The 23900-nt window shown below is 46.6% G+C and overlaps 1 protein-coding gene across 1 annotated transcript in view; it reads left to right on the forward strand.

Annotated features, from left to right (window-relative positions):
- Window positions 1-2161: 2161 nt before the first annotated feature.
- LOC149328915 (uncharacterized) overlaps window positions 2162-23900 on the forward strand; it is a 44824-nt gene continuing 23085 nt past the window's right edge. Inside the window, exons 1-6 of the mRNA XM_089559138.1 lie at window positions 2162-2648; window positions 4392-4742; window positions 17461-17517; window positions 22291-22427; window positions 22855-22926; window positions 23668-23789. Of these exons, the coding sequence (XP_089415264.1) occupies window positions 2162-2648; window positions 4392-4742; window positions 17461-17517; window positions 22291-22427; window positions 22855-22926; window positions 23668-23789 (1226 nt within the window). The remainder of the gene's footprint in view (window positions 2649-4391; window positions 4743-17460; window positions 17518-22290; window positions 22428-22854; window positions 22927-23667; window positions 23790-23900) is intronic.

Below are 23900 nucleotides of genomic sequence, written 5' to 3' on the forward strand. Positions count from 1 at the left end.
AAAAATAAATACAGCAGACTTGTGTTGGTGTGACTATTTAAGTTCTATAAGCTAGATATTTAGCTCCGCACAGTGACAAAAGGAAGACTTTAGTTTTAAGAAAACCAGTCAGATCACTGACCCGTTTTATTGGTTTTTATTTTTGCACCACAATATCTAGGTGGCGAAACGGGCCCCGCCGTAGTTACGAATGAAAACAGCGTATATTACGCGAGCTTTCCTATTTTCTTATTGTCCTTCATTTTTATACAAATAATGCGCATGACGACACTACGTTTGCATGGTTTGCACAATTACTTAACTCGTCTTTAAACTCACCGTAAAAGGACAAAAAAATAGGTCGCCATGAAAAATTACACTGTTAATCTTTTGCGAAATTTTCTGTGACCCCCACTTATATTCAAATCATTGCTACATATTTGCGAAAGACTACCGAAGGAAAATATGAATCGGGGCATAGAAGGCCAAAGGCAATCGCAACTAAAAAATGGCATTGAATTAAACATAATCATTTCAAATAAGTCATGAACAAAATGTTGCATATGTGTATCTTGACTACACCAAAGTTGCATTGCCATAGTAAACACAATTCTTAGTTTGGCAACACGTCGCAATCGACATAGGACAATAGCATAGTGCTGCAACGACCACGAAACATCGCAACGAATAAGTAAAGAGTGTTGAAACCCAAAAGAAGCGATGATATTTTTTTCCTCTGCCACAAAGAAAGGATCAACAGAACAATCCCCTACCAACTTCGCAAACAAATCTTTGCAAGTAAAGCTCTGTGCCAGAAGTATCTCTAAGCATTTGCGACAGTGTTTCGCATTTGTGACTGACTTCACACGTTCTGTGCAATACATACTCTAGTGCTCCTTAACGTGTTGCTTACTAGATCGGCCCATCAGAAAAACTTTTTTAATGTACGCTGCTGATTAGAACCAGTTGCTTGCAACCGATAGCCATGGAGTGCCTATTATTAACCATAAAAACTGTATCATAAATCCGAGCCTGAACGTTTTGCGGGCAACGCAGAAAAAGAAGCTTTTGTTTTCCTGGGAGCGTAATTTCTCTAGCACTGCTCTAGAGAGGTTCGAAAGGGTTTCATGGGATTTGTTCTCATGGGAAATGACAGGTGAACCATTAGACCAGCATCGAGATGCTTCGGAAACTACTTACAGGGTGTGTCAAAGGCTCTAAAGTGACAGTAAATGCACCACTATACGAGGAAAAAGCAGATGTTATGACCTGGTAACGCGTGACGCAGACTGTAAAAGTGGTCACACAGATGCCACGCTGACAGCTTTAAATATCGCAACCAAGTAAAAGTAGTCTTCCTTAGGTTACTTCATCATCATCATCATCCAGGCTACACCCACTGCAGGGCAAAGGCCTTTCCCATGTCTGTTGCGAAACCGAAACCGAAACAAGACCGTCCCAAGTCGGAAGTCAAGACAAGCCAAGCAAGCTGGGAAAGAGAAACAAAGGAGTGCCCCTTGGGGCGGCAGTCGTGTCATGTAACCTGGAATAAACTGATGTCGTTTGCACCCGCTGAACGAAGTTGTCTATTTTTAACGAACGCGACATAATATAAGCTGGTGCCGAAACCCGGGATATACCCCGAGACCTAACGAAGACGACTACCTGGATGCGACGGCAACGAATAACGAAGAAAAAGCCCATTTCTACTCCAAAGCCGCCGCCCAGTGCTACCGAGTGCAGCGACATAGACAGACACAAAGCGAAGAGATCGGCTGTCCAATCACAGGTGACTAGACTCATTACGGAAATTGACTCCTGCATGAAAAGCCGCACGGGCAACGAGAAGGAACTCAGTGTCTTTTTGGCAAGAATCAGCTCTCTGCAGACCCGTCTAAACGAAGCTAACGCCGCTGTCTAGGCGCTATTGCCAGCGAAAGAAGCGGAGCAGGACTATATCGAAACCATCGAGTATGACGACAAGATCGTTACATACATTGCGAAGCTCCAAGCGGAGATTCAAGAAATCCAAGGAAAGAGGCAGCCGAAAGAAGAGCCATCACCGAGCAACGACGCAGGCGCGGCAACCACGACCTGCCAGGTGAAGCTTCCAAAATTAGAGCTCGTAAAATTTGACGGCAAAGATGTGTCCTGGCAAGAATTTTGGGAACAGTACGAGCAAATGATTCACAAGAACGATCGGCTGACGACCTTGGACAAGTTCGGGTACCTAAAATCGGTTGTGACTGGCGAAGCAGCAAGAACGATCAAGGGCCTTCCCCCCACATCGCAGTTCTATGACGACGCCATCTTGCTGCTGAAAAGACGCTTCGGCGGTGAGGACGCCATCGTGCAAGCGCACATGCGAAAGCTCTTGGACCTTGAGCCTGTGCGAAACGCCGAAGACATACGGTCCCTCCGACGGTTGTACGATGCCCTCGTCTCTCACCTCCGCGGGCTGGAGGCGCTCGGCCAGAAACAGGAGACGTACGGCACGCTCCTCTACCCCGTGGTACAGCGCGCCCTGCCGAAAGAAATATTGCTCGAGTTTCACCGAGCCGTGGCGAGGGAGGAACCCTCCGAAACGTCAACACAGAACACGGAACGAACTGGATCTGCGCTGAGGAGCGACGACGCACCGGGGCAGCCAAAAGAAACAGCTACAAAAGGTACTCCGTCTTTATTCACGAAGTTACTTGACTTTTTGAGGATTGAAGTGCAAAGCCGCGAGAATCTGGTTGCTCAGCAAGGTACTGGCAAGAAGCACCAGGTGTCAATGCTGAAGACGTTAAGCCCAACTGGGAGTTACAAGAAGAGCATCGGAACGAAATTCAAATCATCAGCTGCTGTGCTGCAGCAGTCAGCAAGAACAGATCACTGTTTTCTTTGCAAGGAGAATAACCCCGAATCCGCTTCCTGCCATGCTGGCATTTCTCTAGAAGAAAAGAAGAAAATGCGACGTTTGGGAAGACGCTGCTTCCGCTGCATGAAACCAAATCACCGTTCTAACGAGTGCAGAAGCAGCATTAAATGCGGTTACTGTGCAGGGCGGCATGCGACAACAATGTGCGACCCAGAATTTACTCATCCGAAAGTCCAGGCAAATGCAACCGATGTGACAACAGTCCCAGTGAATTTGCAATCTACCGTGAAAGAAACTCGCAAACGAGAAGTACTGCTACAAACGGCAACGGCGTTGTGTGCCGGTGAAACGAAAGCGGTGTACTTACGAGCGCTCTTTGACGGCGGAAGCCAACGTTCATTCATCACGAAGCGAGCCTCAGAAAAACTCGGGTGTCGAGTTCTCGGAACAGAAACGTTGAAAGTTGGCGTGTTCGGTGGACACCAGTCGGAACGAGACTTTAACAGAGTGCTGGTGTCGCTAACCGCACGAAACAAGAAGATTCAACCGATCGAAGTTCTTGAGACGGACATCATATGTGAACAACGAATCCCGATTCCTGAACACAGGACCAAGGAACTACTTGGACCTTTGGCTGCGGCCGACAGGACCTGCGATAACGAAAGAGGTGACATCGACCTCCTCATCGGAGCAGAGCATTACTGGGAATTTGTAACTGGAAGAAGCAAGCAGCTAGACGGAAAACTCCGAGCAGTCGAGACTGCCTTTGGGTGGTGCATTCAAGGACCTGTAGGGATAAACATGGTTGACTCACAGCAAATGCAAACCATCGCCCTTCGAATATCATTGGCCGAGAGTGAGACCATGAACTGCTTGGAACGTTTCTGGACCCTGGAGTCTATCGGAGTCACGGATAACGACGACTGTATTGGGCGACAGCTACTCGAATCTTTCGAAGACATTATCAGGCGTAGTGGATCTCGATACGAGGTAGCCCTTCCCTGGAAGCAAAACATAGATCTAAGTGACAACAAGGGGACTGCGGAAAAACGCCTGTCCCAACTGACAAACCATCTTCGAAGAAATCCAGAATTTCTGGAAGCCTACGACGCAGTCATCAGACAGTATTGCATGGAAGACATAGCTGAGCCAGTAGTAGAAAAAGAAGAACAAGGAAAACTGATCTACTACATGCCTCATCAGCCGGTGTTCCGAGAAACGAGCAATACCACAAGACTGCGAGTGTTTTTCGATGCTTCTTCGCATGGACAGAAGTTAAAGTCATTGAATCAAAACCTCGAGAGTGGTCCGAATTTGACAGCCGACCTTGTCGCACTGCTACTGAATTTCAGGAGCAACAGAATCGCCTTGGTGGCAGATATTGAAAAGGCATTCTTACAAATAGAGATAAGAGAGAACGACAGAGATGCATTGCGCTTTCTGTGGTACCATACGAAGCCAGGTAAGAGTGGACCAGCAGGCGAGGTGCAGACTTTGCGAATGAAGCGAGTTCCTTTCGGAACCACAGCGAGTCCTTTCTTGTTGACAGCAACTCTTCAGCATCACTTGAAGAATATGGAAGAAGAGTATCCGGACACACCATCACTGCTGGCGCATTCCTTGTATGTGGATGACCTCTTAACGGGAGCCGAAAACGAAGAGGGAGCCCTGAAGATCTACGAAGAAGCTAGGTCCATCTTCAGCGCGGCCTCTATGACACTCCACAAGTGGGCGTCCAACAACCAGGCATTGAACGACCGGTTTGCGACGGATGATTGTCAAGCAAGACACTTAGGATACCTCCCAGGGGTCCTTAAGGTGTTAGGACTGACGTGGAATCCCAGCACAGATAACCTCACCTTCACCCCACAGTCTATCGAGCTGCCGGAGCCAGGAACAAGTACTAAAAGGTCTGTTATGAAGACAACAGCAAGACTGTATGACCCACTTGGATGGCTAGCTCCATTCACAGTCCGGGCAAAGGCTTTTGTCACGCCGCAGCTAGCGTGCGTCGTGGTAAAGTGTGAGGAGTGTCGCGGAAAGGGAGCAGGGGAATGCGCAGACAAAAGGAGAAGGACTTAAAACGGCGTAGCGTGCGAGGGTCGCGCTTCTCTGCCCCAGCGAGTGGGGAATGGTTTCTTCTAGGAAGTCGGTCCGAAACCCGAGACGACGACAGGACGGCTGGGGGGGGACTGGCGCTGTTCTTGGTTTCGTTCTTGCTAGCTGGCCAGAGCGGCTAACAGTGGAGCGTGTGTTTTGAATCGTGTTTGTTTCCTTCTGTTGTAATAGCTTTTAGTTAGCCATGGCTGCTTACAGCGAGGTGTGTGTTTTATATTGTTTACTTGTCTTTTGCCTTGTGACCTCTTACTTCTAAACGACGGCGGGAAAGTCGTCGATTGGCTAAAAAGTAAGTTTTGGCGGGAGGATTGTTTATTGGCGGAGGATGGAGTTTTTGGCGGGAATGTGACGAGATGGGTGCGCGCGAAGGAGAGCGCCGAGGTTGGGTGTGTGGCAGCCGGACAGATCGGTCGTGTGTGGCCGGTGGTGGTCCAGGGGCCGAAAGCGTAGAGTTGGAGACGCGAGTTAGTTGAGCGGCGGCCGGACGGGTTGGCCGTGTGGTGGCCAGCGGTGGTCCGGAGTCGTGGAAGTTTTGAGGTTTTATATTTAGTTAAAGTGGAGAGGCCGAAATCATTCGGCATATGTAAATAAGTTGTATATACATGTGTAATAAATAATTTCTTGAAGAAAGCCTTCCAAGTGCCTCACCATCCGAAGACCTGCACACCTGTCTAAACCCACCAGTCGCAAAGTACGTCCCCCGGGTCACTCACGAGACCCGCCCTCTACGACTCCGCATCAACATCGAAGGAGAGCAACATCAAAAACGTCAACGAGAGAGAGGGAAAAAAATTCGTGACTGGCGCAGCCGACAGGATTCGCAAGGGACCGCTGCTTTGCGACGGGAACGAGGAAGACAGAGGCAACGCAGGTTGAGAAGACATCGATTTGGTGAGCTCACAAGGAACGTTTGCCCTTGGGTGGCGAAGAGAAGTCGAAAACCGGACGTCAAGAAAGAAGAAAGAAGGCACAAGAGACAGCAGACGGATCTTCGAGGATCATCACCGATCATCGCAGCTTCGAGACCAGTGTAGGTGGGAAGAAGAATCGTGGACGCCAACAGAGGAAAGGAGGACGGACTTGAATTGAAGAGGACTTGAGAGTGTGGCGGCGTTGCGTAACAGGACTTGTGGCGTGTCAGCGTGAAGTTCATTGCGAGAGAACTCTGGAACTTGATGTGATTGACGACCTTTGAAGAGAAGGCGGCGAAGGAAAAACGGTGAGCGAACAGCGCTGCTCTCAAACTTTGTGCTTTATGCTTACGAGGGGAAAGAGTAAACTACTGTCGCCAGAGATGGATAGTAACATGACTGGGGAAATGAGCGAGACAAGCACGGAAAACGGCCAATCTGGACCCAATAGGCAAATTGATATAGAAATTGAGAAAATGAGGCTAGAGAGGGCCAAAATTGAGTTGGAGACAGAGAAATTACGCAGGCAAGGCACAGCTGATCTGTCAGAGGGGAAAGAAGCAGTAAAATACTCCACAATGCTGAGCAGTGTGCTACCTCGAATGCCGAAAGATGAGTCGCTTATTCCGGGGTGGTTTGATTCGGTGGAGATGCTGTTCCACTCCTTCAGAGTACCGGAAAGCGTGCAGTCTATCACCCTGATTCCATACCTCACTGACCGCATGCGATCGATGGCGATGCAAAGTGGAACAAAGGAGATACTTGAGTACAAACTGCTAAAGGAGGTAATTTTGAGGGAGTTGCGATTAAGCCCGGCGGAATATAAAAGGATGTTTGACACAGCTAAGAAAGGACCGCAAGAATCATGGCGCCAATTCGGCTACCGACTACGCAGCTATTACTCTTATTACATCAGCAGCAGAAAAGTGACCGAAATTGAGGAGCTGATGGAATTGGTAGTGGTGGACAAACTGAAAGAGGTCTTGTCTAACGACGCGCTCCGACAGATAGCTCTTCAAGAAAACAAAAAGTGGTTGAAAATCGATGGACTTACAGAGGTAGTCGAGGCTGTGGAGAGCAGCCGAGGGAAATCATTTGGGGCTGGCGTTCCGCGCATGAGTACGGCCCGCTGCGAAGGATGTAGAAAAGAGAGGGAGGCCGGGGCGTCGCAACTTCGCGGGGAAGAACCCATGGAGGTGAAGTATGCGCCATTTAGAGCACATACGATGACACGCCAGTGTTACCGTTGTGGCCGACTAGGTCACATGTCTAGGGAGTGTCGGGAAACTGAGGTAAAAATCGGAAACAGAGATATGGGTGTCCGCAATGTTGCTACGGAGGGGCATTCTGCCGGCAGGGAATGGGAGCAGGATAGGGGAAAGAACCCAGCGTCACCCCTCTGTTACCGCTGTGGCCGTTTAGGGCATATGGCCCGAGAATGCCAAGAGACGGAGGTCAGGAAGATTACAGCCAGAGTGATAGAAGTAACCCCTCACAGCGCTGAAATTCTGTGCCAGAATCGGGAGCCAAAAGCCAGCACTCACTTCACGGAGACGCATAAGGTGGGCGATGTCTCCCTCTGTTCTGGGGAATCAATAATCTTGGCACGAGTGGATTCGGGCGCGGACATCACCGTGGTCAGGAGGTCACTACTGCCGCAGGAAAGGGTAGATCCTCGAGGCAAAGTCGCATTGAAGGGTGCCTTCGGACACCAGATTGAGGCTGAGCTCGCGTGTGTGCCGCTGAGAGTCGATCCGGGGGGCTTACCCGTGGGCATCTTGTGCGCAGTGACAGAGGAGCTGGCGAGCGAGATTGACTGCTTGGTAACAGTGAATGATTATAATGAACTGGTAAAGCAGAAGGAACCCCTGAGCACGAAACATGAGTGCAGCGATGTTCGAGGCTCGCCTTGGTGGACTGTTGTTGCGGTTGCTTTCCTTTTTATTTGCATTCGTGATTTTTGTATCATTAACCTTCACTTGAAAAATGTAATCTTGTGGCGTATGGTGTGGTGTGTAGAAGTGTACCTTGCTTTCATGTACTTGCATGCCTGTATTCTTTTTCGGAGTGTATCTCGGAGTGTATCTCGGGGGGAAGCTTTAGTGCTTTCTCGCACTAGAGAGAGAGGCGGCGGCTTGAGGCAGCCTAAAGGAGAAGCATGCTTTGTTCGGAACTGGCGAAAAAAAAAAAAAAAGGTCGGGGGAAAGAATTGAGAAAAAGGGGGGAGGTGTCACGCCGCAGCTAGCGTGCGTCGTGGTAAAGTGTGAGGAGTGTCGCGGAAAGGGAGCAGGGGAATGCGCAGACAAAAGGAGAAGGACTTAAAACGGCGTAGCGTGCGAGGGTCGCGCTTCTCTGCCCCAGCGAGTGGGGAATGGTTTCTTCTAGGAAGTCGGTCCGAAACCCGAGACGACGACAGGACGGCTGGGGGGGGACTGGCGCTGTTCTTGGTTTCGTTCTTGCTAGCTGGCCAGAGCGGCTAACAGTGGAGCGTGTGTTTTGAATCGTGTTTGTTTCCTTCTGTTGTAATAGCTTTTAGTTAGCCATGGCTGCTTACAGCGAGGTGTGTGTTTTATATTGTTTACTTGTCTTTTGCCTTGTGACCTCTTACTTCTAAACGACGGCGGGAAAGTCGTCGATTGGCTAAAAAGTAAGTTTTGGCGGGAGGATTGTTTATTGGCGGAGGATGGAGTTTTTGGCGGGAATGTGACGAGATGGGTGCGCGCGAAGGAGAGCGCCGAGGTTGGGTGTGTGGCAGCCGGACAGATCGGTCGTGTGTGGCCGGTGGTGGTCCAGGGGCCGAAAGCGTAGAGTTGGAGACGCGAGTTAGTTGAGCGGCGGCCGGACGGGTTGGCCGTGTGGTGGCCAGCGGTGGTCCGGAGTCGTGGAAGTTTTGAGGTTTTATATTTAGTTAAAGTGGAGAGGCCGAAATCATTCGGCATATGTAAATAAGTTGTATATACATGTGTAATAAATAATTTCTTGAAGAAAGCCTTCCAAGTGCCTCACCATCCGAAGACCTGCACACCTGTCTAAACCCACCAGTCGCAAAGTACGTCCCCCGGGTCACTCACGAGACCCGCCCTCTACGACTCCGCATCAACATCAAGGAGAACAACATCAACAACGCACTAGAGAGAGAGGGAGAAAATTCGTGACTGCTTTATTCCAAGAGCTGTGGCAAAGAAACGTGGAATGGGATGACATCCTACCAGAGGATCTGGACGCAAAATGGATGCGGTGGTGCGAGGAACTAACCGAATTGAAAAGAGTTCAAGTGCAACGCTGCTACAAAGCAGGCACAGTCGAACCTGCCATCAAAACAGTCCTCCACGTATTTGCTGACGCCAGCCCAGTGGCATACGGGGCGGTGGCCTACATCTGCGTAACAGATGCGGATGGCATCGCAACTTCGAGCATCCTCATTAGCAAGTCGAGGGTCGCCCCGATCAAGGAACTCACTCTTCCGAGACTCGAATTGATGGCGTGTCTCTTAGCGGCCAGACTGAGTCGATACATCCTGAAAAGCCTAAAGGAACCACCACAAGTGACACATTTCTGGACCGACTCGGCAATCGCATTGCACTGGATCACGGGAGAGCCCTCGCAATGGAAACAGTTCGTGAGGAATCGCGTAACAGAAATTCAGCGTCTTACCGACACCTCAGCATGGAGACATTGTCCCGGATCCGAGAATCCGGCGGATCTCATGACCAGGGGAGTGACAGCAGATCAGCTTGTTGAGAGTTCCACCTGGTGGGAAGGAACGCCCTGGATGAAGGCGACTGAAAACAATTGGCCACGCTTCTCTCAACCAAGGAACATTCCGACAGTGGACGAAGAAAAGCGAATTGTGGAAGTCCTTCATACAACAAGCTCCACTGAAGTTCCGAAGCTGTTAGACCCAGATCGATACTGCAATGCAACAAAACTCTTCCGAGTGACAGCTTGGATATTACGATATGTCAACAAGCTGCGACATCTGAGCACTAACAAAGGATCACTGACGGCAGTTGAACTGGATGATGCCGAGAAATACTGGATACGACAAGCTCAGCGAGAAGACCTGAAGAGGGAAATTGAGTGCGCGAAAAAAGGAGATCGCTTCCCAGCGGACTCGCCCTTGAGGGACACTCCAGTGTTTGTTGACAACGACGGTATTCTACGTATAAGCGGCAGACTTCAACAGAGTGGCAAGCCGTACAACGAACGCCATCCAATTGTACTGTCGAGGCGACATCACCTAGCCGAATTGCTCGTGCGTCAAGCTCATCTCCAAGTACTTCACGGGGGAGCACGGGATACTTTGGTACAGTTGAGAGAGAAGTACCATGTTGTACGAGCCCGCCAGCTGGTAAAAAGAATCATCAAAGGGTGCATAACCTGCCAACGCTACAATGCACGTCCAGCATCGGAAGTGACTGCACCGCTTCCACATGATCGAGTGACCCAGGCTCAACCATTTGAGGTCACAGGGGTGGACTTTGCAGGGCCACTTCTAGTAAAAGGAGAAAACTCGCTGTACAAGTCCTATATCACGCTGTTCACCTGTGCCGTGACACGGGCAGTTCACTTAGAGCTTGCGAGAGACATGACCGCGGAGTCGTTCTTGATGACCTTCAGACGTTTCATCTCAAGAAGAGGTGTACCCAGAGTCATCTACAGTGACAACGCGCTTTCCTTCAAGAAAGCCAACCGAGATCTTTTATACCTCTGGAACTCTATCCGGAAACCGGAGGTTCTTGACTACTTTGCAAAGACACGAATCGAATGGAAGTTCATAGTAGAGCGCGCCCCCTGGTGGGGTGGCTTTTATGAGCGACTCGTCGGATCAACCAAACTTGCGCTCAAGAAAGTTATCGCTGCCAAGTTTCTGTCCTTCGACGAGCTAGCAACGACCTTGGCCGAAATTGAAGCTGTCTTGAATTCAAGACCTCTAACTCATGTATACGACGGACCGGAAGAACCGGAACCTCTTTGCCCTTCCTTCTTCTTGACAGGAAGACGCCTCACGTCGCTGCCTAGCGTGGGGAAAAACGAAGATGACCAAATCAACATATCCCTTCAGAGACTGGACCCGACGCCAACAGACCACAGAAGCTTTCTGGCGTAGGTGGACCAGAGAGTATCTTGAGGAACTGCGAAATGTGCAGAGTCAGAACCAACGTCAGGGAAAAGCGATCAAGGAAGGTGACTTGATTCTTCTTCGTGACAGTCTTCAACCACGGCAGCCGTGGAAAACCGCAAGGATTGATAAACTGTTTCCTGGAAGAGACGGGAAGGTGCGATCATGCCTTCTGAGACTACCTGGAGGATCAACCCTCAAGGGACCAATCCAACTCGTGTATCCTCTAGAGTTAACGTAAAAGGAAAAAATGACTGAAGCCATTTTCGGGGGGGAATGTGTTGCGAAACCGAAACCGAAACAAGACCGTCCCAAGTCGGAAGTCAAGACAAGCCAAGCAAGCTGGGAAAGAGAAACAAAGGAGTCCCCTTGGGGCGGCAGTCGTGTCATGTAACCTGTCATGTAACCTGGAATGTCGTTTGCACCCGCTGAACGAAGTTGTCTATTTTTAACGAACGCGACAATGTCTTTACAATTAACCATCTCCTTCGCCAGATGCGGCCACCCTATTCCCGCACACTTCATAATCTCATCCGCCCACCTAATTTACTGCCGCCCCCTGCTACACGTACCTTCTCTTGGAATCCACTCCGTTATCCTTAAGGACCAGCGGTTATCTTGCCTTCACACTACATGCCCCAACCTTGCCCATTTCTTCCTCTTGATTTCGACTAAGACATCATTAACCGGCCTTTTTTCCCTTACCCACTCCACCCGCTCTCAATTTGGTAACGTTACACCGATAATTTTTCTTTCCATAGCTCGCTGCGTTTTCCTTAACTTAATCTGAACCCTCTTCGATACCCTCCATGTGTCTGCATTTCTGACGCATACGTGAGTACCCGTAAGATGGAGCTGTGGCATGTTTTTCAGATATCGGTAAAGAGCCATTCATGATCAGCGGGAACGAGTCATATGCGCTCCTCCCCGTTTGTATTCTTCGAGTTATTTCCCTATCATGATCCGGATCAGCGGTCGCTACCTTTTCTAAGTGGACATATTTCCTTACTACTTCTAGCACTTCGCTACCAACTGCGAACTGCTAATCCCTTGCTATACAGTGGAACATTACTTTGGTTTTCTGCATATTAACTTTTAGACCCATCGATCTGCTCCGCCTGTGTAACTCATAGGCCATTCTTTGTAGTTAATGTCTTAAGTCACTTAGCAAGGCAATGTCATCAGCGAATCGCAGATTACTTAGCTATTCTTCATTAACTTCTACCCCAACACTTCCCAATTCAGGCCTCGGAATGCTTGAATACCTCCTGTAAACAGGCGGTGAATAGCACTGGCGAGATCGTGTCTCCCTGCCTTACATCTATCCTTATTGAAATTTTATTGCTGACTGCATCGAGGACTGTCGTAGCTGTGCAATAGTTACAAATATTTTCCAATATTTTCACATAACACTCCTCTACACCCTGCTTCCTTAATGCCTGCATGACAGCTGAGGTTTCCACTGAGTCAAATGCTTTCTCGTAATCAACGCAAGCTATATATATGGGTTAGTGATATTCAGCGCATTTTTATATCACCTGATTGATAGTGTGAATATGGTCTATTGTAGAATATTCTTTACGAACGCCTGCGTGGTCATTTGGGCTCCTTAGTTGCTTTAAGAGCATACAAGGCTCCGCCAGACATCAGTCGTTTGTTCCTTGCGTGTGGTCTCAGAAATACTGTGACAAAAAGTGGATAAAAAAGCAAGATGACTAAGGAAGAAACCACTCTACGTATGTCAGTTGTTATCAGCACTGAGAGGCTAACCGACAAAATATCAAGTTTGTAACATATAAAAAACGGCTTCATCTCATTATACTACAGGCTAAAAATATAATTGTCAACATAATATAGTTTTTTGGGAAACATAAAAAGTATAGATGGTATTATAGGAAAAAATTCGAAACATGACTTATTCCTCGAAGACGGAATTAGTTTTTAAAAACCAGAAGCGTCAGACCAGATGCAGATAACTGCTCCACCAATTGTTCCACAATATTTGCTGCACCCGTTTTATTGTTAATGGTTGTCCTTCACAAACCGTCTCCATTTTTCCCCGTAAACAGGGGTGCCATTACTCTACATACAGCCGCTATCTATCAGCATTCTGCAGAAGTTTTTGTATTCCAGATACCTACGTATAATTGCGTATGCAAATCATCTAGCGTTTTTCAGCGCAAAGAGGCCCAGCCTGGATAAAGTTGTTTAATAAACTGAGCAGTTGAGCCCCTTTCCGTGTGCCCAAATGGACCGTTCAAAAAGTTGAGGTATTTGCTTTGGACTGTGGGGATCTACGACAGTCGACTATCCTGCCATGGCAACGAGTCGTGTACCACATAACTACATTGACGTCCCATTAGGCCAGTGCAGGCACAGTTAGGGCTATTGTACATATCTCGCATCGGCATCACAGCGCTATACACAGACGCTTGTCCCATACGGCCTGTGAAAATTCGTCAGCGCTAACGACTGCAACACGTTTATGTAAACAAAAACTTTTTCTGTATGGTAGATTTTTCACTCTGCCAGGATTTCTGTGCAGTGCTTCCCCAGAGCTTTGGCAACTATTACGGGGTTACTGCAAGGAACTCAAGCGGTGTAATTATCTTTCCTGACCTGTCACTTCTAGTTGGTTAGGTTTATTTCATATTTATGTGCTGCAGATCGCTTCCCGCTCTATGTGTTCGCACGACACTTCTCTTCCAAGATTTATTGTGTGTTTGAAGACAAATATAGTTGTTTTCGCCCACAGTTAATTTGCCCTCTAACTTTTGTGACCGTCATTAAGGTGTTTTTTTTTTTATGAAGCAGGTATCTTTTTCTGGGTGTTTTCCCTCCTCTTGTTTGCCACTCAATGTGCTTTGCATTGCAGGGACATGGTGTACGCGTATATTCATGGGTGCAAAAAATGCTAATTTCACTGTGCAGTAAGACTTTCTTGTACGAGCTGCAAACGAAAACATTGCCCGTGAAGACTTGGCATTGCCCGTGAAGAGCAATTCTGTGTCAGCTGTGAACTCACTGCCTGATTGATGTTCCTGAAACAACTGAACTTTGCTTCATCAATTGCAAGGGAGCAATTCTGTTCCGGGATATCATACAACGGACCTCAAAGAGCGAATTTATTTTTGTGCTACTCATACCATTCGATACTTTAAGGGCGTGCGATATGTGGATGAACATCTTAATATTTTTTCCTGCTGGAGAACAGAGCTTATTCAGAACCAGAATGATGGACCGACGCTGTGCATAAATTGTTTCCACGAAATCTCATTTCGTCCAAATGATTGTTCCTCTGATGAGATTACAGGTAGAGGCAGACATTAAATCGGAGTGACTCTACATCTTGGTGGCTGCTCAGCGTTAACTCCCATCTAGTGCTGTGGTTGTCGTTTTTTTTTTAAGACGACTTTTGTGTCCTCGCTTAAAAGCTTTGTAAATAGTTCATGTAATGCAACATACTTGCTAATAGCCATCATTTTCTTTTAACTGCTATGAGAGCATATGTCGCACTTGCTATTAACATGCATCCCTTTCTCGAACAATTTAGTGGACCGAAACAACGAAATCCAAATGGCAAAGGACAACGAATCTTATTTACTTTACCAAGACGATTTTTCACCTTCGTCTCCGGGTAAGAATTTCTAAATAGCTGTAATAGAATAAGGAAGGAATTACTGATTGAATACACCCAAGGGCAGCCAGACGGCTGTAGTGTGTTCAGCAGTCTCATGTACACAAAGCCTTGCCTTTGCTCGGCTCATACTTCCACTTCAAATATAAAAACCTCCCGCTTCATGCACAGTTCCTTGAAACCAGTAGCGAGGGGCTCGATGCTCAGAACTGAATCTCGGATCAGATTCAGTGCATAGTCTTCTCCAAAAGCCAAGGGCAGTGAGAAGAATATCTAGATCGACCCGAAGCTACCGCTTTTTGCGCTCCAAGTACTAACAATTCGAACCTCTATCCACATAGGTGGAAGTAGAGACATTCGATAGATGGTTGCAGCCAAAGAAAAAATACATATAAAAATTCCCTGACTACACCGCCTGTTGTACAACGCGCCATTCGTGTGAAGTACTCGAAGTCTCGAGTCACGTACCTGGAATTCTATGGGAACGAGAAAAAAAAAACGAATAACAAAAGTAGCGTTCACGTAGGGCGACACAGCGTCACCCTCAGTTGGGTTCTCTCGACTTGTGTGCTCTTGTGCTTTTTTTTACTTCTAAAATTTAAAGCAATATGTACCGATGGAGTCAATGGGAGTTCTGGAATTATGGCAAAAGCAGAGACAGTGATCAAGCGAATTTCTAAATGTAGGTGCTCTCATTGTATACACTAACCCCCATCTGCTGATGTGCAGGATGCGCTTGCTATTACAAGGTATAACTGCCCTCAGCAAACCAATATTTTTGTTAAGGCATCAAGGCTACTGAAAGAAATTTTACGAACTGTTGTTGAACGATTTTTTTGAAGGCCGTTGCAATGTGCGGTGCAAGTTAAATCCGGTGTTCAATATGTCAGACACTCCTGGTGCGCAGGAAGTCAGGATCCGTTCAACAGCATTTACACCGCCTTATTGTTCTACACTTAAGTAGTTACAAACCGGAATTGCTCTTGAAGTGAAGTTAGTGAACCGCAGCAGGCGCTCCTTGTACACTGGAACGTTTCCTCCCAACAGAAGGTGACGGGCAGCGGCGGCCTCATCGTTCAAAGATATATACTCTCTGCATGAAATCTTTAGATGCACGACATCTGTATCTATGTCGGTGGATACGAGATTATCGTAAATATGTCTTACTATATCCGCTCTCATTAACCTCACTGAAAACATGCCGCTCATCCAGACGCAGGATCGCTTACGTCTCAAAGCTGCGACGTCGAAGCTAAAGCCGCCAGAGATAACTGCAACAACTCCCGCGCAGTCTCCTCCTTTAATTTTGTATTGTGGGCACGCTTTGTTACGCGTGGACTCGCCTTCAAGCGGACCGCTTGTCTTCTACTGAGAGCGAGGAATGGTAAATTCAGCGCGCGAACGTGCAGGGCCCTGGCGCAACGCAATGAAAGAACCCGCCACGCCATCGGTCTTAAGCGTGATGTCCGCAATCACACCAATGCATGCTACGCACACTTCGGCTCTTTACATCAGCAAAAGCTCTACATGCACATTTTAGGCCACGAAAGCGTCCAACTGTTGGAGCGGGGCACAAGTAATTCGATGACGATTCTGGCATAGTAAGTCGAGGTGGAAAACTCTGATGACGCCACGTTCTTCAGACACGCCCAGATAAAATCAGAAAACATACTTGGCTTGGCTTGGCTTGGCTTATGAGGTTTAACGTCCCAAAGCGACTAAGGCTATGAGAGACGCTGTAGTGGAAGGCTCCGGAAATTTCGACCACCTGGGGTTCTTACCGTGCACTGACATCGCACAGTACACGGGCCTCTAGAATTTCTCCTCCAAAGAAATTCAACCGCCGCGGCTGGGATCGAACCCGCGTCTTTCGGGTCAGCAGCCGAGCACCATAGCCACTGAGCCACCGCGGCGGCAATCAGAAAAAAGAAAAACATCACAAAGAGCACTAAGCTAGGAAGAATATGCCATAAAAGCGGTGGACATTTCTTAGCGCGGAAATCAGACGTGGGGATAAGGGAATAAATCGGGCTTAGTACTACAAAAACACAGACACTAGAATACACACAAGAAAGCAACGCGCACAAAAAAAGGCAGGAGAAGGCGCAGGAGGTATAAGGGTAGCCTACAACATCGTGTGGACCTCTAAACATAATCATAGGTGGTATGTAAGGCAGATTTGACGACCACGAACACCAACAAAAATAGACAGCCTCGCACAATGAGTGCGCAAGGTCCCGCAATGCAAGGAAACTTCAGCATACAGAAATTTAAAAATACAAGACCTCATCTTGTAGGTAAGCACTTTTCTGAAAGTGGACTACAGCTATTTATAAACGCCAAGGAACCATATGGACTTATTGAATGACTGAACAGTCTCATCGCAACACACAAGGAAAGGAAACAGTAGCATAATACATACCACAAAGTTGTAACCTGGAGAATTATGAAAATATGAAGCATGAGATGTGCCGAGAAAATAATCTAATGAATATTTATAGATATAAATAACGCACTATCAGCCCTCTTCATTGAACAGCGATGAACAAATCAATTTTGTTCGCTTGGAATGATTAGGTGCCGGATTTCAAGACATTTGCTGGAGTCCGTGCATATCATGGAAAGTACACGCATGTGAATCATACATTCTCTGATGTCCTACTTCAGTTTGTGCCGCGTGAGAACAAGCCAATAAACCTAACAACGATAACGAGTTGCACCATGCATTGCATGACGTTCAAATCATTTGAGATGATCATGACTTATTCCAATCATGCCTTTCAATGGGCATTACATTCACATACCCTGGCATTTCATTCGTTCTTATTAGCTGAAGACACTGACGACAATCCAGTGACAATCGAGGACGAGAAAAATGCAACTAATGGTGAGTTTTTCTGAGAATGCAACTGCTCTTATACATCAGTACCAGTCAAAACAAGTGTGGCAAAGCGCAGCATTTGCGTGTGTAGCGTACCAGAGGCAACACCTCTACACCGGCTAATAACGACCGTTATTTGCTGAAATTTACCTTTATGACAGCTCGAAACGGTATAATGTCGTGAGAGCCAAGAACCTTGTGAGAAGTCAGTCAAACTTGTAAAATTCTCCTCCAGCCTCTCACTTTACTTGCTTCTCAAAGCGGCCCTACTGCCTGTAGCATACAATCTGCACACAAATTAGTGCATGAAAAGCGTCCACATAAAACCTGATTGAGGTTCACAACATTATGAAGTCTGAGCAGTATAAAGTCATACGCGAATCTCAGTTGTTTACAATACGAGCATTTTCAATCAAGCAAGACATTCACTGCGCATTCAAATATATAAGTAATCTGTTTCATTACACGCTTCTGTCTATTCTCCGAAAACGAATCTCTTTGCCCATGTGCTCCTTCTTGGTAGTATACGGTATGCAGAATAAGCCTGTTTGAGCCCTGTATCTAACAATAGCAAGAAGCTACTTTACACTCCATTTAAATAAAGCGAATAAAATTGTACATAGCCGAAGCTGGCCAGCCACCTGACCATGTGCGTTCCTCATGGTACAGGCTGTGTCTGCCGAGCCAATTGTGCTTGGGAAATTTGTGTGGCTGCTGGTCTGATGTCAGGAGCAATCTCCTCTGTATTCAGGACCTTTTCTGCCTGTATATGCATTCCCTCCGAGAGAGGCTTGCTTTCTGATCACAGGATCAACGTAATGGCACGCGAAGAAGATAAAGCAATGTGTGGCGGGTATCAGTTCGGCTGTTTAAGACGTTAGAGCAGTGCAAAGAAAAACCACCCTCATTCTCCCCGCTTTCCTTTTCGCACAGCTTGCTCTGCACATGCGCCCTGGTTATAACACCACGGGCATTGAACAGCGTGGCATTGCTTACGAAGTTACGTTTTACATGAAAATCTTTCTTCCAGGGCATATTCAAAAACTACATATTTATTAGGTGATGAGCAGCCAAAAAAAAAATAAAAGCAAAAATTCCCTTCCCGCACCGCACAACGGGGTTAAGCCAATTTAGATAAATATTGACAAACGAGGAAATTAAAACACTCCGCATAGCGGCATTTCCTCTAATCTGGCTTGAATGAAAGCGCTTCGTTTTGGTTTTCGCAGTCCCGAAGTTTGGCAGTTTTCTGCCCCTGGCATCGAAGAACTCATGAAAAAACACTTTGAGGCCTTACAACACCAGTATTACAAGCATCCAAGACGCAGCACGCTAACGCTTAAGTGTGGTGCTCACCATTGGCGAAGACACCTACCATGCTTGTAAACCTCTCACGCAGCGCAGCAGGAGACGTGGCTCTCTTTGCGTCCATTCTGCCTCCGCTCATTTCTGAGCCTCTCATAGCGGGGCGTCTGCTTCCTCGAAATCACTTGCATTCGAGTTGGTTCCCTGCTTCAGAAATGCCAATAGCTTTGGTGGTTGAAACAGCGAACTACTTGATACAGGGGTGCAGACTCATCATCGTCATCCACCTGACTACGCCCACTGTTCTTTACCAGCTGCGGCCATCGTATCCCCGCAGACTGCTTACTCTGATTGACATAGCTGACTTTCCGCCATTTCCTTCTGCGCTTGCCTTCTCTTGGAATTCCCTCCGTTACCCTCAAGGACCACCGGTTAACTTGCCTTCGCGGTACATGGCCTGCCCAAGCTCATCTCTTTCTCTGATTTTTGACTAGGATGTCATTAACGCGCGTTCTTTCCCTCACCCACTCTGCCCGCTTGCAGCCTCTTAATGTTACAGCTATCACTTTTCTTTCCATAGCTCGCTCCGTTGTCTTTAACTTAAGCTGAACCCTTTCCGTTAGCCTGCACGTTTCTGCCCCACAGCCGAGTACCGGTAAGACACAGCTGTTGTATACTTTTCTCCTGAAAAATGTCTTAAACTGCCATTCATTATCTAACAGAGCCTGCCATGTGCACACCACCCAATTTTTATTCTTTTTGTTATTTCCTTCTCGTAATCCGGATCAACGGCCACTACAAGCCCCAAGTAGACGTATTTCATTACCACTTCCAGCACCTCGCTACCCATTGTGAACTTCTGTTCACTTGCTAGACTGTTGAACATTACTTTGGTTATCTGCATGTCAACTTTAAAACCTTCAGTTCTGCTCTGCGTGTCTAACTCATCTATCGTGCTTTGAAGCTTATCTCATGAGTGACTTAGCCAGGCAAGTTCATCACCGAATCGCAATTTATTCAGGTATTCTCCAGTGACTCTTATTCCATAATGTTCCCAACCCAGGCCTCAGAACACCTCCTGTAAACCAGAGGTGAATAGCATTAGCGACAAGGCGTCTCCCTGCCTGACACCCATCTTTATAGGAATTGCATTGCTGCCTTTATGAAGGACAATAGTAGCTGTGCAGTTGTTATAGATATGGTCTAGTATTTTCACATAGGACTCTTCTACGCCCTGATGCCGCAATGCCTGCATGGCTGGTGAAGTGTACGCTTAATCAAATGCTTTCTTGTAATCCTTGAACGCTGTAATAGTGGCTGGTCATAGTCTGAGCATTTCCCTCTCACATTAGTGATAGTGCGATTACGGTCTATTGTCGAGTATCATTTGCGAAAGCCTGCCTGATTATTTGTTCATTGATGGCTAAGGTGTTCCTGATTTTATTTGCGATTAACTTAATAAATACCTTATGGGCAACGGAGAGTAAGCTGGTAGCTCGGTAATTTTTCAAGTCCTTGACATCTCCATTCTTATGAATTAAGATTATAGGTAATGTCAGCGTCCTTGCAAATTTCTGGTGCGCTCGAGGTTACAAGTCACTGCGTACGCATACGCGGTGCTTAGTTTTCCAGCACAATCTCCTCTCCGTCTTTCAAGAGATCTGCTCTTACCTGATGATGACCCGCTGTTTACCCCATTTGCGTTGCACCTAAGTCTTTCTTTATTGTGGGGATGTCGAATTGCTGTACGCTACTGTCCCTCTATTCTGACGTTCTGATTACATTATCGACTGTATAGATTTGTGTCGAATTATTCGGCTACGGGTGGTTCGGGTCCTAGACTAAAATTCCTTTATGGCTGAGACAAAAATATTTTTTTTCCTCAAGACAGCATGCATGACCTTGGTCAGTAGGTGCTTCCGGAAAAGTAGCGGGCACAGTACCACTGTGTTTTCGCTGTGCATTTTTTAGCGCGAATAAACTATTTCACACAATAAAATCAAACTACAAAGTTTGTGCGAAACTTGACCTTGAGATTGACCTTGGCCTGCCTGCATAAATAAAGAAATGGCTGGTGGTGCATCATTGCTTAGCACGAAATAATGTGCGGAAGCGCAGTTTTTCGCAGGTGGATACCATCGCCACGTACCTGAGAGCTCGTTGGAGCTGTCCACTGACTCAGAAAGCCAATTATGCGCGTCTCCAATTTTTGTCATCATCAATGTTAAATTACCCTGACTTTCGCGCATGATGGCCTAAGAAGCTTATGCGCCAGTAAACCCAACACAAACACAGAGACTATGTCAATGATAATTTATCCGGTGTACACTGACAGCCTATGTTCCAGTGCCGCGCTTGAGAAGCAGTGATGTCAGCGCCAAAGTGTATTTCTCTAGTGCAGTTTTTCTTCCATAGCGTTTTCCACGCCAACGCATGCAACGCACATCTCTCTGTCACTGCCGCCACATAGCTCATACATCGATTATTCGTTTAAAAGTAATATGGGCTGATAAAAAAGACGACGTGCAATGCACAGCTCGATAGCGTGTTGCAGTTTAGCGCGGGGCATGTTCGGCGGCGGCGATAGCCTAGTGCCCTCTCGCAGATGCCAGCGATCTGACCTGTTGGCGCCACTATGAGCTCGAATCCCAGTCGCGGGTATTTATTTGATTTCTTTCTATTTATTTATTTCACTTTGTCAAGAACCCACAAACATCGTGAGATCTTGCAATGCTCTGGGCTTACCCATTAGATTAGTGCTTTCGCACTAATAAATATTGCCGCACTGGGATTCGAACCCGTGGCGGCGCGAACAGATCACCTTCGCTGGTCACAGCACGAGAGCACAATGCTTGAGCCGCAGCCGATCGCACCTCGTACTAAACTGTAGCACACTGTTGTTGTTGTTGTTGTCCTCTAAATAATGCCGCGTACCCACTGCAGGAGATAGGCCAAGACAAAGGCGGCAACTGACAGGTGCTCAGAATGATAAAGAAGTAAATAAATTAGGGGAACAATAATGGTAATAATGATAATAATGATAATAATAATAATTAGGAAATGAAAGAAATTCAGATGTGTAATTGAAATAGGCTAAACAAAGCACACTGTCGCTGTGTGCACTGTACGTAATCGTCTTCATCAACTTCCATCTGTGGCGCGAACAGATCAGATAAGTTTAGCCCCGATCAGAGCCTAACCTGTCTGACATCGTCGTCAGACGTGCTGACGACGCAGAAAATCAAAATCATGAGCTGATCAGGTAAACACATGCTTTTGCATGTCTCCTCGGTTTAACTACGCTGAAACTGTAGCAAGTTTTTTTAATACGTACGGCTCTCTACTTAGCATCGGAAGCGACTCCACGCACAAGCATCAAATCTTTGCATGATCATTTTCTTGCAAGGGCACTCCGCTTATGTGTTCTAAAAAGCGACCATTCGCACTTACCCAAAACTTAATTCTTTTTTGCAGGAACAGAAGCTCAGAGACCACAAAAGCATCCCATGAAGTTCACTGTCGAAACCTGCTTTGTTTTAGACAATGAATATGAGTCTCCATTTGAAACAATGGACCAGCTTATAGAGTACCTTGCTGTTGTGCTAAATGCGGTAGGTACCTCTCTTTTTATTCACAAAGTATGTTATAACTGCCCCTCGTTTCGCTAAACATTTCTGCTATTTATATTTCGGCTCTGTTTGGGCATGTCTTGATGCTGTAGGTAACACAAGAAGGTTCTCAAACATTGACCGCCGTCACCTTTCGATGAGGGTAGCAACCCCTAAGATGCATAAGTCACAACGAAACCTTCATATTCCCCTCCCTTTGTCTGCTTAATACTTTATTAGTGGTGGCATTCGACGCCGTCGCAATGCAGATAAAATGAGTAAACTAAGTTTCATTTATCGCTTGATTCTGAAAGGCTTTTGGGTGCGTGGTTGTATTGGAATAATCATGTCTGAATTCTCAAACAGAAATGGTTTAACAGAAACCTCGTAGTGTTTTTTTCCTGAAACTCTTTTCTTCTTTTGAGTGAAGGTAGCCCTCAGGTTCCTCGACATGACTCAGCCGAAGCTACGGTTCCAACTTAACAGAGTCATAAGAAATATGGTAAGTATTTGTTCTAAAAATTCAAATTGTCAACCTCGCCGGCAGTCAGCTTGCTCGGGCGGTAGTCTTGCAAATGCTACAGAAAGCTTCAGCTTGCTGACAGCGCTCAAAATCATTTCAAGTTTAAACTTGTGAAGATGGCTGCATAAAACAGTTCACTATTCTGGTGCGAGCTCAGACCTCGCATTTATTTTTTTACTGGCGCTAGTTTTTACGGGCAGAGGTGCAAGCGAGCTGGTTGTTCACACAGAAGCTCGTGGGAAAACAAGCTAACCAATCTTTGAGATTTTTTTTTTTTCATGAACTTCAGTGGGAAGTAAGAGCTTGCTGCCATCTCTGTCCGAAAATTTTCAGTAACCTAGTTTCGCAAAAATGGTTTCTCCCTTGATAAAGTAACGGTACTCTTCGTGTTCTGTAGGAACCGTTCTTAAAGCTTAAACATGTGCTAACAAAAGCGGTACGCGTTGAGTCATATACGCATAGTATCAACGTTAACCTCTTTTTAGATAACGCTGAGAATGACGAATCAAAGAAATGCAAACTGTGTCGCTTTGCATGTTTTTTTTTAAGTAGGCGTATTCAGGAAAACCTATTTTCTAGCGGATCGTCACATAGTCTTGTACATTCAACTTTTTTTGTCGAATAGTGTCTTCGCTGTGTATTGGTATTATTTTTATAGCCTTCCTATTTCTCGGTTTTTACATTTAAAAAGTACTCTTACGACTATTATTTCTATTCTAGAGTGACATTATCATCAACAGGACGGATAATGGGGTGGACGTGGAGGCGACGTTGGATAACATGAAAGAACTCGCCGGTCAAGGCGCTTTTAATCACTGTGATATTGCAGTCTTCCTGACAAGGTATGGCTGCTCCGCCTAAAACATTGCCACTGGCGCTTGGTATTAGCGCAAGAAATTGTTGAATGCAGTTTTAAGAAAACTGCGACTTCTGTACATAACACCACCAATGCC

Source organism: Amblyomma mixtum, chromosome 9 (genome assembly GCF_055824585.1).
Source record: "Amblyomma mixtum isolate Tamu chromosome 9, ASM5582458v1, whole genome shotgun sequence".
NCBI classification, from domain to species: domain Eukaryota; kingdom Metazoa; phylum Arthropoda; class Arachnida; order Ixodida; family Ixodidae; genus Amblyomma; species Amblyomma mixtum.